General features: G+C 39.9%; 1 protein-coding gene across 2 annotated transcripts in view; it reads left to right on the top strand.

Annotated features, from left to right (window-relative positions):
• The first annotated feature begins 920 nt into the window (after positions 1-920).
• The window catches only part of LOC113533411 (membrane-associated guanylate kinase, WW and PDZ domain-containing protein 2), a 61,520-nt gene continuing 42,951 nt past the window's right edge, over positions 921-19,489 (top strand). The window contains exon 1 of one of the 2 annotated variants that reach the window (XM_053236047.1): positions 921-1,411. Coding sequence is in view for 1 of the 2 variants with exons in the window: in XM_053236046.1 (XP_053092021.1) it covers positions 1,912-1,994 (83 nt within the window). In the remaining variant the exon portion in view is untranslated. Of the gene's footprint in view, positions 1,412-1,711; positions 1,995-19,489 lie in introns of those variants that run through there. The other variant, XM_053236046.1, reaches the window with a different exon arrangement.

The following is a 19,489-nucleotide window of genomic DNA, read 5'->3' as shown; positions in this document are numbered from 1 at the left end:
TTTTTAACCAATTAAGTAATATTTCTTATTCTTATTCAAAGTATTATGATTTTTGTAGGCCACATATTTAGTTTAGGGGTAGATTTTACATGTTTAATTTGGGGTAGATTTTAGTTTAAGGGTAGATTGTTTGGGAAAATGTTACAAAACTGCAACTATGAGGGTTTTTTTTAAGATTAAGGATATTGTGGTGATTTTAACAAAGTTTAAAAAGCGTAAAAACACATAAACACATAAAATTACTTTACTAACAACCTGAACAAACATATAAAGAGAAAATTAGCTTTACTGCTCAAAATCGCACTGTGAATTCATTTAGTTGGAAGAAGATAAAAATAGTGTTTAAACATTTGCCTCAGTTTTGCAGCTGAGGGTCTCTGAGGGTTAAACAGGAGACTTTTTTAAACATAACTTTTCTTTGTGATTTATTTGCTGTGGTAGGTTAGACTATATTACTTTTGCATGAGATGCATTTTTATATTTATGTATGTGTTCCTTAATGTTAATTATTAATCTTAAAATTCCATTATAAATTCAGAAATCATTTCCTAAAATTCAGTTGAACAACAATTAAATATTAACTTAAAGAAAGTGCAAAAAAAAAAAAAAAACAGATCAATGATAGCCTACTTTAATTGAATATATACAACAATAAACTATTTTTACACTGAAAAGGAAAAAAACTCAAAGCAGCTGCCTCCAATGACAGTTTATAATTAATGAAATAAAACATACAACACAAAATAACACAAAATAACACAATGTCCTTTCTTTATTTTAATCTGACCGACTGGGATCATACCATAACCCATGAATTTTCACTTTAAATGTGAAAAAAAGGAAGAGGAAAAAGTTGCTCTTCCAGGTAGCTCTTCTCCCATTTCGCGGTTTTAACCCCCTTCCTGCTGAAAGTTACCTGACGCGTTCACGCTACAGGGGCGGTTCTTCCCGGGTTACATTTCTCTCCTCCTGCGCTCAGCTCCCTCCCCGTTACCGCTCCTCATCTTCCCCGTGCACTGCTTGTGTTTCCTGCTCGGTTGCCTCTGGGTGTCCCGTCATGCAGTCTGTCGGCTCGGAGTCGGCACTGGGACCGGGACTGGGACCGTCCGCACGCGCAGCATGGCGTTAACACCGTGGGACGCCCGTGGCTCTGTTCCAGACTTTCAGCATCGATCCGGTCGCCGTGAGCAGATTACAGAGCGGTGAGCGCCACTCTCACCCCCCCAACACACACACACACACACACACACACACACACACACATATCACCCCCCCATCACCCCCCCAACCACTCAACACCGGAATGTAAACCTGTACACCGGTACATCTGGACTACAGCCTACAACCACCAGACCTTCACTTACAGCCTGCATTACTAGGAGCCATGCAGAGGACGCGTCCGCTACCGGAGGTAAGCCCCCTGCGCCCCCCCCCCCCCTTTTAATGAAATACCATATGTGTTTGTTTGTGAAGTCGAAAATGCTATCTTGCTAACAAATGTCAAAACACCACACGCTTTACCTGAGTGTCGTTTTCCTTGAAGGATATATTGTTATTGTGTATTTTTTAGAGCGCTGTCTGTCCAAGTTGTTGTTGTTGTTCTTGTGTGTGTGTGTGTGTGTGTGTGTTTGCCCCCCCCGCCCCCCGCGCGCCCCCTCCCTCCTCACCGGAGCCGTAGCTCATCCCGTTTAACGGCTCTGTAGCTGCCACAGTGTTTTTAAACCAAGCGTTTGGTGCGCGCGCGGCTCACGTGCGCACAGGCACAGGCTTTAAAACTGACCGTTACTCTGACGTCGGAAAGTGGCGAGAAAACTATCATTTGGGAACACAGTTTGTGGTGAAATAAACAGGACTGTTTTCTCTCATTCTGTCCTTTTTCCGTCGCTTTTTTGAGCCTCAAATCTAGTTTCGATGTACATAGACACGTTTAAACGGCTCCTTTCTCAAAGGCTGAACTGCCTGAGGAGAATGTGTGTGTGTCGGCGACAATGCGGGTGAGTTAATGTTATTTTCAAAATATTAGTGTGTATGTGTGTGTGTGTGTGTGTGTTTATGTGTACGAATGTCGTGTGAGAGTGTGAGATGACAAGGGAAGATAACCAAACTGTGGACAGGTGTGTTAGCTAAGTCTGGATAATGCTTACATTCCCACAAATGAAGTGACTTTCAGTCACCTTCAGTCCACCTTTAATTCTGTGCAACATGTCAGATGTGACAGGATGCTTAATTAGGGCCAAACATTAGGTCTGGATTAGGTTTGAGCACTACCACATTCGCTCTAGAAATAAAAGGTACTTTTTCTTGTCGCTCAGATGGTACCATCAAGGGTACATCTTCTGTATCAGTAGTAGGTATCTTTCATTGGACCACTTAAGGACCACTGATGTAGCTTTACTCCGAAGGTACACCACGTGTACATGGACCTTCCCAGTCAAAACCCTTTACACACTAAAGGTACTAAAGTTGTACCATTGGTGGTACCACCCCAGCACTACCTTTATTTCTGAGTGCAACGTTACATGGATGTGTTCTCTTACACGGGGTGGTTGATGTAGCAAAAATACCACCAGACATCTTTGCAACATACGACAGGTACTGCAATAGACACTTCAACAAATAAAGACGCTAAACTGTACTTTTCCTTGTTGCTGGGTGGTACCACTAAGGGTACATCTTTTTTTACCATCAGTGTGTAAAGATTTTACCTTGGAAATTGCATCATGTAGTGTACCTTTAATTAGCTTTTTGAGAAAAGATTTAAAGGTACTTCAGTGGTTCACCGTAAATTGTTTTTAAAGGTGGAGAAAATGTACATTTGTTGGTACCACCCCAGCAGTGAGAGAAAGTTTGTGTACCTTTATTTCTGACATTGTACTTATCACTTGTATAGTGTTGCTTAGGGTTTCCTAACAAATCACCACCACAAAACAGTGGCACCATTATTATTTAAAAAAAATATCATTTCAGAGGTCTTGTGTAACATTCACGAAACATTAAAGTGTTGAATGTAAAAAAAATAGACTATAAAGTCAGATCAGCTACGTGTGATAGAGAGTAACAATGGAGTAAGATGCTGGCACCTGACAATACTCCAAAAATTAATGTAATGGACTGCACAACATCGTTTCACAATTCCTAAATGTTTATGAACATTTGTTTCCGCATCACTTGTTATTAGGTGTGTATCTGCTGTGTGTATGTGTGTAATTGATACGCATTGCTGTAATCACTGTTGACATATCTCAAGGGGATGTATCCTGTGAGTGTTTTTCTGTCAGGTATCTTATTTTGTGTTTGTGTTTGTGTGTGTGTGTGTGTGTGTGTGTTTGCATGCACCATGTCTGGGTGTGTCTTGCCCTTATAGTGATTAAAGTGATGAATGCTGTGACCCTGCCTTTTCTGTGCGTTGCTGTGGACTCTGGATGCAGCCAAGGTTACACTATAGTTATTAATCATTCATTTGGTATGACAGAGAGAGAGAGAGAGCGAAACAGAGTGTGATACATGTGGAGAGCATGGGAATGACACGGAAAGGAGTGCGGGATTCGCTCTGTCTTGACACCTAGGACGAGGTCATCTCTGTCTTTAATTACTAAACCACATGTACATACATACTGTATGAATGTGACATGCTATTCAAACTTTTATTACCCAGTCTTCCCATTTTCCAAAATCAACCCAATTACCTGACACCATTACTTCTAAAAAGCCTCTGATTGTTTTTTTTACTGTGAACTTCAGTTTAAAGTAGGGAGTTCATGTGTTGTGGCTGCTGGTTAATTGTCTGATTGTATGCAGGGTGCATGCTCTCCCCTTCATACATATTCAAGTAGATGTGGTGAAGGTACGATGGGGGGAGAGAGGAAGATGGTGGGATAGTGGACAGCAGTTTACCCTTGGCAGAGTAGAACAGAGATCCACTGACAATTCTCCATCTGTGAGTTCTTTCAGGATCATCTACAATATTAGAACTTTATTACTATTAAATCTATTTTATGGATCAGAGATGAAAAGGGGTTTCCACTGTAATGTAGTACAAGAGCAGTATTTAATAGTAAAAGAATACAATATACTCTTATTAAAGCCGAGATATAAAAAGAATAGGAAATGGTTACTAAAAACAAACAGACTGGTACCTTGAAGAACTTCTTACAGATTAACAGAGGACAAATTAAGAATTGTAACTGTAACAGCAATATTTAAAGTAACTAAAATACTCTTTTCAGGTGATATATATGCTCACCGGCTAAACATGTGGCAGCAGTTCAGTGCATAAAATCATGCAAATACAGTTCAAGAGCTTCAGTTAATGTTCACGTCAAACATCAGAATGGAGTGAAAATGGGATCTCAGTGACTCTGACCATGGCATAGTTGTTGGTGCTGGTTTTTGTATTTCAGAAACTGAGGATCTCCTGGAATTTTCACACACAACAGTCTCAGTTTACAGAGAATGGTGCGAAAAACAAAAAACATCCAGTGAGCTGTAGTATTGCGGGGGGAAACCCTTTGTTGTTGAGGTAGGTCAGAGCAGAATGGCCAGACTAGTTTGAGCTGACAGGAAGGCTACGCTAACTCAAATAACCACTCTTTACAACCGTGATGAGCAGAAAAGCATCTCATAAGATTGAGGCAGATGGGCTACAACAGCAGGAAGACCACATCATGTTCCACCCCTGTCAGCCAAGAACAGAAATCTGAGACAACAGTGGGCACAGGACAGTTCGTGGAACTTCATCTGGTCTTTTTCTAATCTTCAATGATCCAGTTTCGGTGATAATTAATAATCCACATATAATTATTTATAAATAATAAAAATGATATAGGAAACATTGCAGTGTCCAGTATAGCACCACTAAATGAATTCAAATCATATTGTTTCTGCTGTCTTGAAAACCCCATATGCTACCATACCATATTATTAATTCATTCATGACTGTTATTCTGTAATCATTTCGGGTGGAGTCTCACAGCGAGTTTAATTTAAAATCTTTCAGACATGAACTCCAGATTTACACACTCTAAATTTAACCAAATTTGATGCAAGTATTTAAGAATTTATGAATTCTCTTGCTGCACAGTCCAACATTGACAAATGTTCCTGCATGAAAGTGATCAATGCACTGCATCGCTCAAAGTTTGTTTGTCGAGGCAACTGGCTGAGCCGATTCCCTCTTTCTTCATTAGTCCATCTAAATGAGCCTTGCGGGTGGGACAACTCTCGTGGACCAACTCCAATTATAAATCAAACCGCTGATGGATTGCACAGCCCCGGGCAGATATTTATAGCCGAGTGCAAAGCAGCACCCTGATAAAATTGTTACAAGCAGATAGACCCGTACATGGCCTTGAGCTGGAAGCTAGCATGGTGGCCCAGAAAGGAAGGAGGGGGTGAGGATCAATATCAGGTGACAAGCAGGAGAGGAGCAAGCGAGGCTGTGATGGAGGGAGAGAAAGAGAGATGGTCAGAAAAAGTAATCATGGCAAGGATGAAGGAATCAGACAAAAAGGGACGAAGCAGAATTCAGGGCGGGAACAAGAGAGTAAAGAGTTGATAAAACTGAAGATGTAGAATGTGGGAGGGAGAACCGATGGAGGGGGAGAGAAGCAGGGAAGCTGAGAGGGTCACCTTCAGTGATGGGGACTGATTCAGCACATTCTCCCTCCCACTCGGGTTACTGCACTGTGACCTAGCACGGCATGTTGGGGCTCACAGGCCAAGCCTTTCTCCTCTAGTTTCATCTCTCCATCTCTCACTATCCTTTATCTGTTTTCTCCTGCTCTCTCTTTTTCCTCCCATAGCTCATTTTTTACCCAGGGCCCCACACATTGTTTTACTATCTCTTGTAATTTCATATTTTGTTGCGTCTTTTGTTGATCATTTTATATAATTTCTCTTTTTTCTTTTTCTTTCTCCAGCCCCATTAAACCATTTGAGTCTGCAGCACTGCCATTCACTCAATCTTTCAGAATATCTGTCCATCATCCTCTTGCTCTGGAATTGTTAATCACTGACGGCTGCCTCAATTACCTCTGATATATCTCCCATAATTGGTGCTGTTTAACAAACGCTCATGTTAAATTCTGATAAATTAGAAGGTTATACAAGCTTTTAATTGCACCATGCCACTTTGCTATATTCATATTCCATAAAGGATTCATCCGTGAATGTTATGTCTATGAGGAAACACAAAGCTGACTGCTTTCCTCCAACAGCAGGCAACGAAGAGGAGACATCCCAGTGAAGTCTCACGAGATTAGAAGATGAAAGTCGATTGTCAACGTCACAACTCATGTATATTACATTTACCCATAGCAGCGATTGATTTGTGCTTTTCTCATCAGTATTTAGTCCAGTGTACACATGTGAGCCTGAGTTAATTGGTGTTATTTGCTTTTCATCCCTGCTGTCAGTGAGTTTCCCTTTCCAGTGTCCTAAATATGCAGGGACTTTCCCAAATACCCTCATAACAACCAAGTGCTGCTGGATGACCAGACACAAAATTCTACAGTAATATCAGTATAGGGGTCACTAGCATTTTCTTCTTCCAACCCTGATCCCTACTGGTTCATATTCTGATTCATTGGTTCTCAGCAAATATGCAAAAAATGCTAACCAAGGACTTGCCTGGTTTTGTTTTGTTGAGGGCTCAAACATGATATGCTACATCAAAGATATTATCAAGAGAAGATAAGGGCTACAGCTATTAAAGTTGTCCATCGACAGAGGATTCAAGTACTCACTCACATCCCTGTTAAGGATTTCTACATCCCTCTGTTTTAATGCACTTAACTAACTAACAAGGAGTTACATCATATTTAGCTACAACCCACTTAGGTACATTTCTGTTCAAGCAGAACATGCCCAGTGGTCTAGCTAATGAATGTATGATTTTGTCCTTCCGTGTACTATGAATTCTTTCACTACAGTGAGGCAATTCACTAACACAGAGGAGCATACATGTGCCTGGGTGGCTGCGACAGATTGGAGGTCATTGGTAACTGAAGACGATTTGGCTGACTTCCAAGTTCTGCCAGTGGAGGATGATCAGGGTCAGAGCAGTCAGATACAGGTTAGAACAAGGAAGAGACATCAACTTTACAAAAACAAGTTATTACACACTCCCAAATGTACAATGATATCAATAAAACATGGGAGATCGGAACAGCTAAAGTTGGGCCAGCTGTAATTACAACACAGCTCAATAAAAATGTCATGAGGCAGCAGGACAGTGAACAATCAGCCTGATTGTCTTTTTTTCTGATTATCCATGCTTATCATTGCTGTGCACACTTTTCTACCAAACTACAGGCTGCACAGTAATCACATATTTGTAGATGTAAATGACTCACCCCCCAACCTGAGACATTGATCGGGAGATTGAGAACGAAACAGAGGCGAGGGTTCCCGCACAATGCCCAGTAGGCAAAAAATATGTGCCTTCACACCACAGAGATAAACTGCTCATGTCTCACACCTCCTCAGCAACTAGACACCCCAGCACTCACAGAACACACCAACTCCTTCAGATACACCTTCCCCTTCAAATACTGGTAGCGCCGTATGCTCCAAGATATCCTCAAGTTCAACTTGTCCTGCTCCTCATGTGCCCAAGCCACAGTACCCCGAACCCTGTCTGTGGGCAAGCTACTCCCCTTGGCCACGCCACAGCTGCCATGGTCACATACAGTATAGCCACTGACTTCTTCACTGACCACTCCATGTCTCAGAATAACCCAGGCATTATGGTAATAGTAGACCACTTTTCCTGATCCCCAGGGACTCCCTTCTGCCTTCAAGACTGCAGAACTCATCTTTTTCTTTTGTCTTAATGGAATGAATAGCTTTTGTCTTAATTTATGGATTTGTTATGTATGACTGGATTTTTTTCATTAAATTCGTATCAGTTGAAATAAATAAGCGATTTAAACTTCATAAAGTAATGTTCATAGAAAATTACATGACAGTTATAGGATTGGAAGCCAGTCAAGTCACGATCAATCAAGGTTCACATTAGTTTTAGGTTCATATTAGTTTAAGTTAGATTTTTTGGAAGTAACTAGGCTTTCATGAACACCACATTTAAATACTACATGGAAACACTCCTGCAGACTATTTTTATGAATAAATTGATTTATATCCAGCTTGATAAATGAGGTCCAATGTGCTTTAATTCACATACCCAAAATTTACAGTATTAGGCACCGAAATACTTAATACTTTCTTAATAAAACAGTCATTTGTGACCGATCTTTATTATTAAGACATTGTTGCAGAGCTTTTGCTAATGCTTAAACATGATTATTCATACCCAAGGTGGACATGTATGGTATTACATCCTGGGTTAAAATTGTGTTTTGTCTGAAGTAAACGTGCCTTAATATGTTTGTGGACTTAGTGTAATACGTTCCCTTACTAAATCACTATGCAGAGAGAGCAAAAGAATATATATATATATATAGTTATATATCATATAGTTATGAGAGAGAGAGAGAGAGAGGTTAGCCCCAGACAGATACCACCAAAGAAAGTCCAAGCTTTATCAAAGATGAAAAAAAGATACCAACACCAAAGACACAACAGTGCAAGTCAAATCATTAACATCTCTGGCAGTTTCTCTGGAGAAATCCTGCAGTAATCATTCTCTTTCTGTCTCTCACCTCTCTCCCTCTCTTGCTCTCTCTCTCTCTCATAACTGATTAACTGTCAGAAGGCTCTCTCATGCAATAAGAAGACCAAAAAAAAGAGAAGCATTGCCCAGATTACACACACAAACACACTTTTGCTGTAATATGCTGGACAAAACCTATACAAATAAGTTTAGAGGACTAAGATGGTCAGGGACAGATATTTTCAGGCTGCATGTTCACTGCCAGCATGCTCACACTCATATGAGCAGTGGAACCTTCCATGAAATTCATGTTACTGTCATATATTTTACAAAGCATCATTATTAGTACTTGAGCAGGAATATTTAGTATGCTGTTAATGGTGAATAGATGATTATAAATGGTGGATGTGAACTGCATAATGTTTAAAACTAGTTATTTATATAATTATCTAGCAGTTTATTACTGAGTGCCAGCTCCATGTTCTCCCTGCTCGGGTGATTTTTTTCATGATTTCTACGTGCACTTGGCAAAGGTTTATTTTGCGAGGACATTTTCAGCTCTTTATGCACCCCAGTTGCTTTTTGGTTGGTTTAATTATGTGGAGTGTAAAACTAAACCAAGCCGAATAGCAAACAAACCAAAAGTATCAGTCACTGTGATTTCAACTCAGCAAATGGACCACTAGGTGTGAAAGAGCCCTTGAACCCTCGAGCAACCAATATATTTCGCCCCCTCATCTGACCAGCTGGGGTCGGATATAACCCCACAGTGTGATGAGGAAGTCACACTGAAACTCAGAAACAGATTTTTATTGTCATTAGATGTAAAACATTTTCAGTATTATTGTTGTTTTTGTAATAACTACATAACATTATATACTATCAGAAATCATTTTGAGTTTTAGTCAAACTCTGAATAGCAGTAAGAGAAAACATCAGGTTACACATAAATGTTAACATATCAACACACTAACACTGTGGCACTCGTTGCTTTTTTTTTTTTTTTTTTTTTTAGATTTTGTTTTTACAGCAACCTTATTTAACATTAATTCAAGAAAATGACCAAAGCATGACTGCTGTCAGATATGACTGCAAGATAAAACTTGTTTTTTTTTTTTATGAGTGCAAAGAAAAAGACAACTTCAAAAAAGATATCACAACAGCACGCCTTCAGTATACTGTACACCTACAACAAATTATACTTTAGAAGTTGACATTACAAGATTAACACATGAAAACTCACACCGAATTAAGATGTTGATCCACAATCATGCCCAGTTAATGGATTTCAAAGGCAGTCAGTGCAAACAACATGGGCCAAGTTGTGTGTGGCACATACTGCAAGTTGAGCATACAGTACACTGTTGGCTTTCTGTCTGAATTGCAGTCACACAGACGACATCTTTTTGCTGCGGTTGGATTTGTTGTTTACGGTGGTACTGCAACAGCAGCAGTCAGCCTCACTCCCATGTTCAGCGTTGCTGCTCAGATAGAGGTTAGATCTAGATCTGTAGAGTTGGGATTTGAGATTGTACTAGGTTGTCAAAACCACTCTTGGTGGCATTGTAATGCTGGATGATTTCAGGCTTGTTCTGCCTACCCTTCACCTTTTCGTCATGATGCATGATAGACAGTGCCACTTTTATTTTAGCTAGCACAGTAACACATGAAAGACAAAGTGGACTTGTTTGGACCTCTTTGGCAACTCTTTAGTCTCATCACCTCAGGAACCTCTGGTGTGTTAGATCTTACAGTAACAACATACGTCAGTCCATCATTTAGAAATGCTTCAGCCAGTGGGATGTCGGTGAAGAAGTTATTTGCAGTGACATTTCTGAAGAGGGATGTGTCCACATGTGAGTTGTCTGCCTGCTGAAAAGCTGCAGACTAAAATTCCTCGACCTTCTGTGGATATGTATCACTTGCTATCTGGTCCCCAAACAGCCAAGGATTCTAATAATCTAATAATAAACTATTTTTATCCCAGTTCAAGTCACATAGGTGGACGTAGCTCATTTTTACATACATCTCATTACCAAGTGATCAGAAAAAGGCAGAAATTAAAAAAATGTAATGTTCAGTACTGTGCAAAAGTCTTACGCACAGTATTTTTTTTTAGTACAAACTATGTTATGGATTTTTATTTTATGACTTCTACATTATTGAGACAGTACAAGAACATTTTAGATTTCCAAACATTAGTTTCCCGGCGCAAAATTAAATGTAACAGAAAAATGTTTGTAGAAATATTTAACGTCATTATTATTGAAGGCATTTTTGCTCTGCAGCATTTCTTTGCATGTGCCTAAGATGTTGCACTCTACTGTATATTCACTGAAAACAAGTTCATTGACAAGTCAAGAAATTTTGAGGAGATCATATAAATTACATTAAAGATATTTGAAAAATGTAAAGGTTGGATCTGACCCCTGCCTTGAGATTTAAAGTCTTTCTGAGGCACTTTGTGTGTGATTTCTACTATAAATGTCCAGGAAGTTAACAGTTCTTTCAATAATTTGTAACTAGGAAACTCCAGTCCTGAATCTGGATATTGTCTTGCCTCCTACAGGTTCTGTAATTACTTTTTTTGATTCATGCACTGGCTCAGGGCTGGTCGTGACACTGATATAGAAACAGGAGCCATGCACAGGGTGTGATGATGCACTGTTGATAAGACCTTTTAGTCCCTGCAGACACGAATCCTCTCATTTGATATTTTGCTTATACAGAATTGTGAAATTGTACCAATCTCATACATGATTACATTATACATAATGCAAGTTGATTACAAGCCTGAGCGTGATTAGGCTTGTGTATCTGATGTGATGGAGAGCATGAGGTGGCGTATACGAGACAATTCATGTGTGAAGCTAAAGCTTACTTTGAGACAGCAATCGAGCCTGTCAGCTGATGCTAAACAAAATGAATGGGACAAGCAGTCTATTACTAAAACTGGCAGTCCATCATTTATGAAAACATCCTCTAATGAGGAAAAGGAGAGGAGAACACTTCTTAATTCAGTGATATTGAGGGCCTGATAGGAGTTGATAAAAATAATGTTGGTTTAATTATGTGTTCCATAATGAAAAATGTTTTAGTTGAGATAGTTTTATAGCATTATCTTGAACCATATCGACACCTTTACACACCTTTGGAGCATCAGAAAGGCATTTTGGATGGGGTGGAGCACAGCACTTCCAATCTGCCCTCCCATTTCCACAGTGATCAGCTGGTAGAGACATGAATGTGTATGAACTGATGGATCAATGTATTCAAAAGGCTCAAATCATGCTTTCAGATGTTTCTCAGTAGATGATGTGATGCTGTATAATCTTTCTCAGATGCAGCAAAAATGGCAACATTTACATCTCAGTTGATTCACCACTATTTTAAGGGATCAAAAAAACATTTAAAAAATAGCAGTTTTATACATCACGGCTTGAGATTTACTACCCACTGGCTTGTCTGATTGACAGCTAAGGTCCTCCTACTGTCTTGAAAAGAATATGAGAGTTCAGGGCTTTCTGGGACATTTCTACGATACATGATACGTATCAAGACATATAGGTTTTCTAACAAAGTGCCAGCAAAACAGTAGTGTTGCCATTTTAAAAATCTGATACCTTGATACCTCTGATGTCTAGAAAACTAAATTAGGATGGTCTGATGGTGAAGCAGGTAGCATTGCCGTCTCAGGCTCGAGCCTGAGCTCAGGTTATTACCTGTGTGCAGTTTCACATGCTCTCTCCATGTCCACATGAGCTGCCAGGTTCTCTGGTTTCCTAGTACCTTCTAAAAACATGCTAGGATTGGCTACACTGTATTACAAATGCCTGCGTGACTTATCAATGTGAGTGTATTCAGTCTTTCCTGGATAGACTCCAGACCCATTGCGAATCAAGTAATGGAAAAAAATTATTTAACACTGAAAAGGAGGAAAATGTACAACGTTGCAAAGAAATATGGTGATACTCAGAAAAGTGTATAGTGCCCTAATTTATCATAATATTAATATTATATCATCATATTGCCCCGCCTAACTCAGAAGCAGGTCTGATGAAGTATAACAAGCCATTTACTCTGCCGTAAAAGCAGACAGATTTCGTCCTTTCTAACAAATCTAACTAAACTCTTTTACTGCTGTGAAAGAGCCTCATATACAATCTACTGTTAAAGGGATTAAGCACATTAACTCCTATCATCCCCTAGATCTTAAAAGCTATTTGCAGAGGACCCTAGTGTGAAATTCATAAATCAAAAGACACATTTTTCTCCCTATCTTAACGGTTGCAGTGATATCAGTGCAATTCGATCATTGCCTTTTGTAACTGTCACAACTTTCAAATTTGCTTTATCAGCGATGCTGCATTTATCTGCAAATTTCTTCATTTCGTTCTAATTATATTCGAGGGGCAGGGGCATGGGCATCTCTTTATCTTTCTTCATTTAATTCGTCTGCCCACAGAGCTAGGAAATGCTGGAAAGCTTCATTACTACCCAACAATGAAAAGTAATTGGCTTTAGTCAGAGTGCACCTAATCAGATACTAACTTTAGCAGGTACTTGAAAATCTGGCATTCAGGAAGTTTTTAATTCACAGAGTAAATTTAGCGAAACACGATGGCATTTACTCATTGTCTTTCAAGTAACAGTGCATGCTATCAAATGGTTATTTGTGGTGTTATGAATAAAACTGTAGAAATATATTTAAGGAAATTTTAAAATAGCTCCTACTCGTAGTTAGGCTAAATATTACTGATATACTGGGATAGAAAAAAAACCTATAGTGGGATCCATGGCATATTTGTCTGTGTGTTAGTATGAAATTACACTGAAGACATAGCTGAGCAGACTGGGGGGCATGAAAACGGATCACCGAGCCATGGGGAAAGATGCGTAAACGGATATGTAGTGCTCAGCTCTTTTCTGACCTTAAGCGTTAGCATTTTCAATACCCTTTGTAACATCTTTACACTAGCTGCAGTTTCTTGATATGTCTCATGTGAGACTAATGGCAGATGCTATTTCAGTAATACTGTACATGTCACATAACGCTTCCATGACCTTCAGTGACGTTTATTTCAAGCATATTTAAAATGTTTGCAGTTGACTTTTCCAGGATAGACAGAAATATAATATAACCAAGTGAAAAGCAGCAAGGTGGCTTAGTGATTAGCATGTTTGCCTCGTACCGCTGGAGATGGGGGTCACGAATCCTGCCTCTGCCCTGTGTGTGTGGAGCTTGCATGTTCTTTCTGTGCTTCGGGGGTTTCCTCCCCTAGTCCTAAGACCTGTGTTGTAGGCTGATTAGCATTTCCAAATTGTCTGTAGTGTGTGTGATTGTGCCCTGTGATGGGTTGGCACCCTGTCCAGGGTGTCCCCTGCCTCAATTCCCCTGGGATAGGCTCCAGGCTCCCCACAACCCTGTGTAGGATAAGCGGTACAGAAAATGGATGGATGGAAAAGAGCTGAATCAGTGCTAACTGTGATACATTATCACTGGCAGTGTTTTATTGAATGACATTCTCTTACAGTGAAGAGAGAGAGAGACACAGACTTTTGCTATACAAAAGTAGATACAACAAACACCAAATATTTTCACTGCATGCAGTATGACCTGGAGTTTTTTCAGAATGTGCATGTGTGTTTTAAAGCAAGAGCGATGTCAAACCGAACAGTAGGATTCCCATCACATTACACTATCTGTGAAAGGAGCACGTGTTCTCTGGAGGTTGTCAAGTGGTACACAGTTATTGGCACAAATTAAAATTATACATTTGATTTTTAAAATGTTATTTATTTATTGTAAAATGTTCATAGTACTGTTTTTCCTCAAAGCATGAACCATTTCAACAACAGAGTGCACCGAAACACAAGGGCACCAGTACTTTTGTAAACACTGTTTTAGTGCAAACTTTATCAGTTGATGTTAAAATAACAACAAAATTGCAAGGAATGTGACAGGGGTGGCTCAGTGGTTCAGGCTCTGGGTTATTGATCAGGAGGTTGGGGTTAAATCCCCAGTGCTGCCAAGCTGCTACTGTTGGGCCCTTGAGCAAGGCCCTTAACAGCTCCAGGGGATGCTGTATCATGGCTGACCCTGTGCTCTGACCCCAACTTTCTGACAAGCTGGGTAATGCAAAGAAAAAAAAAATCACTGTGCTGTAATGTGTATGTGACAAATAAAGGCTTCTTCTAAAAGCTGGTGTTCAAAGCATAGTGCACTAGGTAGGGAAGATAAAATAAACTGAAGACTGCTGGTTCACAATTCCAGCCAGAGACATGAATCAGGATCATTCTGTGCTGGCTGTGTCTGATCAATCAACAGTCTGCACTAATTTTAGCTCGACTCGTATGTCCCGCCTTGGCTCATAAGGTATCTTTGCAAGAAGGGTAATCATATTAAGCTTTCAATATGACAGAGGCTCACAATTGATGCGATATCGTAATTAATTTGCCAAGTCAAATCGTGCTGCACTGTCCGGTGGGAAAATGCTAATGGACACATCTTATGCCATGATGGACCAGATGTAAATAATTCATCACATGCAGGATTAAGCTAGAACTGGATTTTAACTGATCTATATTATGTAGAATTTTGTAGAACCAAACTGTAGATCTCATAGAATCCGCATTTTGCCAATATTCTTGATTTTATTGTCTATGTATTCTGACACTTAAATAGCCAGCATTGCATTAAGCATACGTGTATGTCATATAATCTCTGAAATCCTTACTGCGAACACCCAATCCAGACCGCAAGCTGGCGTTAGTTACTAGCATTAGGCTTGCCTTCTCTTGGCCAAGCTAGTCACCAAACAAGATAACTTTTCTTTCTTTATCAATGATAAGTTGATTAAGTTGTGGCTTCCAAGTGGTGCAACAGAACAGCATTTGCCCTGTCGTTGGGAGATGGCGACTTTGAATCCCGATGATGCCACAGCCATCTCTTGGGAGTCCACGATAGCAAAACTGGATTTATTATGTAAGTCAGAGTGACAATAACCAATCATGGACGTCTGTGAGCTCATGTATGCGGAAGAGGGCAGATAGCACTTTCCTCCAAGTGTTCAGCTGGTCGAAAAGCAGCAGGTGGAAAGGATGCGTGGGCTTTGCATGTTAATCGCTAACCTTCACCCTCTCTGGTTGGTAGCTGTGTGATAGTGGAGAGCTGGCTTTTGGATGGAAATTGGCAAATGACCAAATTGGACAAAGATAGAGTAAAAAAAACATAATTAATTTTGACTGCAGAGTGCAGTGTATCCTGGTGTGGTGAAAATGAAAGGCATTGTTTTTTCACTGTTTCTCAGAACAACCCAAGGATGTTGAGAAGGATGTTAATATGGCAGAGAAAAATGGGATTCGTTTTATAGGGATTTCCAGCAGAGATGGAATTGGCTGTCAACTCTATGACTATAACATCATCCTGCTACAAACATTTATTGTGTCCTTCAGTTACTTAGATTTGTCTCTAGCTTCCTTCTTCATTATTAGGTGGGCCAGCCAGTGATAAAAACCTAAGCTCACACACAATTATGTGACCCCAAAGCGGGTTTAGTCATTTGAAATTACTGGCACCTTCAATACATGTCATGAGTAAGGAGTTTTCTCACAATTCAACCTAGGAAGTCTTGCTCTGGAGATTTGAAGTGAAAAATGGTTTACCTGCTGATGTATGCAATGGACACAGCACTTTTCTGGAATATTTTACAAATATCGACAAAATATTTTCAAATGTAACTTAATCTCATAAATTGTCAACACATGAAATGTTTTTGAGAGGAGAAGCACTACAATTGCACATAAATTTATGTGCAGTATGGCCTGATTTATCATGTGCCTCTTCTACAACATGCCAATAAAATCATCTTGACCCTCCATGTGAAAGAAGCCACTCCTAAAAACAACGGGCTTCTCTAATACCTGTTCTTTCTAACTAACCAAATGAACAAAAATAACAAATTTTGCTCTCTTAATATTAAACTGTTATGGATAAGAAGAGTTTAGATTATATGCAGATGAAAACATTAGTTAATGAATATTGTCAATGTGTGGGAATGATGTTAAGAACCTAAGGCATAACATTCTAATAAGTTACAATTTAATTGTTGGTAATAACAACAATATGCTAATATTGAAAATCAGAATAATCATGAAGGACTTCAGCGTGATTAAAGTGTGCATAGAGAAAAAAGACACATGAAAATATGTTTGCTGTGTAAACAAGTGCGAGTGTGCAAATATTGGTGTTATTCTAGTCACAGGAGGCTTCACAGTAGAACAGTGAAAAGTGGGGAGGAGACATGGGAAATGAGAAATGAGAAAAGCATTGTGTGTGTGTGTGTGTGTGTGTGTGTGTGTGTGTATATGTAAATATATCACTAGCACTGTCGCTCCATTAACAAATCACTCCACCCATCGACTGTGCTTTCACTCAATATCAAATCAAGTAAAATTCCAGCAGTGCCACGTACATAGTGAAAACGTTGCCAGGACCACGTGTATGCGTATCTTGTGTGTGTGTGTGTTTGTACTTTTATCCTGCTTCTCTGGCTATGGATACCTGAGCTTCCAAGGTCATATGCAGACTTCTCTCTCTGTGCCAGCAGCAGTCGGCATGGTGCCTGGCTCAATCTATCTCTGTCTCTGTAGTCACTAGAAAAAAAAACACTCTCCTCCTATCAGCTGCCTCATCTACAGGAGGTGGGGCCGGATAGATGACCAATCGGACAATCGTTCAAGTGTATACAATTAGTCATGTCTCCTTGGCTGCTCCTCAAGCTGTGTAATTAGCCTCGTTAAGCCTGGTGGTAGGGTAGCCTGAGGGGGCATGCACACGCATCCATTTCTATTATTTCTTCATCTGTCTCACTGTCAGGTCAACTGATTGTCCATTCGGTGTGTCTTTATTTCTGTTTTGAGTGGATGCATTGATCTCTGCTTAGAAAACATTAGATTGTAATAAGTCAGGAGGGAAGCTTCAGTTTGTGCTGAAGGCCAATCTAACAGTGCTATGTTGTGTGGAAAACAAAATACTGTCTTTGAGTCATGCAACATTTGTAGCTTTAAAAATTTCACTGTCCTCTAACAGATGCTTGCAAACCGTTGAAACAGAATACTTGGAGGAGAAAATGGTCAGTGTTTCAATTACTGCTAAAGAGAAACAACAAAAAATACATAATGAGGTCAGGGGTGAGACAATATAGTCAAAATATCACATCACAAATTTCACGTTAATCCTGAAACTGGACAGTTGAAAATTACAGCGATGTTTTTCTAATCTTCAGCTGTCCAGGTTCAGTGAGCTTGTACCCACTGTAGTCTCAGATTCCTGTTCTTCTCTGACAGAAGTGAAACCCGATGTGGTCTTCTGGTGTTGTAGCCCATCCACCTCAGGTTTCAGCCTGTTATGCATTCCGAGATGCTTTTCTGCTCACCATGGATGCAAAAAGTGGGGTCAGTTACCACAGACTTCCTGTCACTTTGAACCAGTTTGGCCATTCTCCTCTGACCTCACCATTCTGTGTAAACTCTAGAGACTGTTATACATCGAAATCCCAGGGTCAGGAGCTTCTGAAGTACTCAACACAATGAAGTACATACTAATATTAGTAACATACTATTATTAGTAATATGCTGTTCATAGATAACATTTAGAAGAAGAAAGACTTTATTTGTACACTACAACACTGTGAAATTCTTTTCTTTGTATATCCTAGCTTGTTAGGAAGTTGGGGTCAGACACGACTTGGTGCTCCTAGAGCAGATAGGGTAAAGGGTTATGCTCAAAGATCCAACAGCAGTAGCTTGGCATTGCTGGAACTTGAACCCCCAATCATATGATATGTAACCAATGGCTGTAACCACCGTGCCACCAATGTTCTTGCTAATATTGGGATATGTTTGCTAGCTAGCTGCCTAGCTGGACAAGATTAGCAACAGACCAACCACCCATCCAGTTACAAAAAGAACTGACATGGGCTACCTGGGCTCTGCACTTAAGTATCACCAAAAGTCAGCTCCAGAATTATTAGCACTCTTGGTATAGATGGGTAAAATCATGATGATACTATTTTGTCTGCCTCCCATCTTCTTTACTTTGTGTCTTGTTATTTTTGTCTTTGTCTTTTTTTACCACCCCTTTCTTTTCATTACAGTAAAGTTGGCCACTGCTCACACTTGTTTATACTGTTGGGTCAGTGAGGGCTTGAAGTGACAGCACTGTTCTCATACTGTCACATCTCTAGCGTCTCATGGCAACTGTACCAGCCCCTCATGCTGGTGTGGCCAACTGTCACTTTACTGTGCTTTCTTCTCTCGCAAAAGCTAAATGTCCTTCAGCACTGCAGTGTGTCACACTATTTGAGGATCTGCTTCATGATAGAAATGGACGCTTCGCTGAGTCTGATAGATCTTGCTGAGTCACTTATGGCATTTTCTGTGTAACTGGGTGGCCAGAATAAGGCTAGACAAATTTCACAGCCTACCATCCTCACAGGCCAAAACTATTTAGTATAGTTTAACATAAGGTTTGAGCTTATATTATGACTACAAGCCTCTTACATTTACACTACTGTCCTGTACGCATGCCCGTGTATGGTTGTATTTTGCAAACACTGAACATCTCACAGCGTGACACAGGTTGGTCTTGCATAAACAAACAAGCTCTCAAGCTCTACCGTCTGCTTTCTTTCCAATGGTTCACTTATCCACTAACACGGAGGTATTAGGTTATGAAGCTAGTAAGTGAATAATTTGCTATTATATACTTGCTACATGAGAATGGTATGATAAAGAGCCAAAAAACCCATAATATTTTCGATGTGTAGGTTGTGACATCATGGGCCAAAACTTACCTATTTCCTCCCATTTTCAGGT

The sequence above is a fragment of the Pangasianodon hypophthalmus genome, chromosome 8 (assembly GCF_027358585.1).
Source record: "Pangasianodon hypophthalmus isolate fPanHyp1 chromosome 8, fPanHyp1.pri, whole genome shotgun sequence".
Classification (NCBI taxonomy): Eukaryota; Metazoa; Chordata; class Actinopteri; order Siluriformes; family Pangasiidae; genus Pangasianodon; species Pangasianodon hypophthalmus.
The sequence above is the reverse complement of the archived record's forward strand: the minus strand, read 5'-3'. Positions and strand labels throughout refer to the sequence as shown.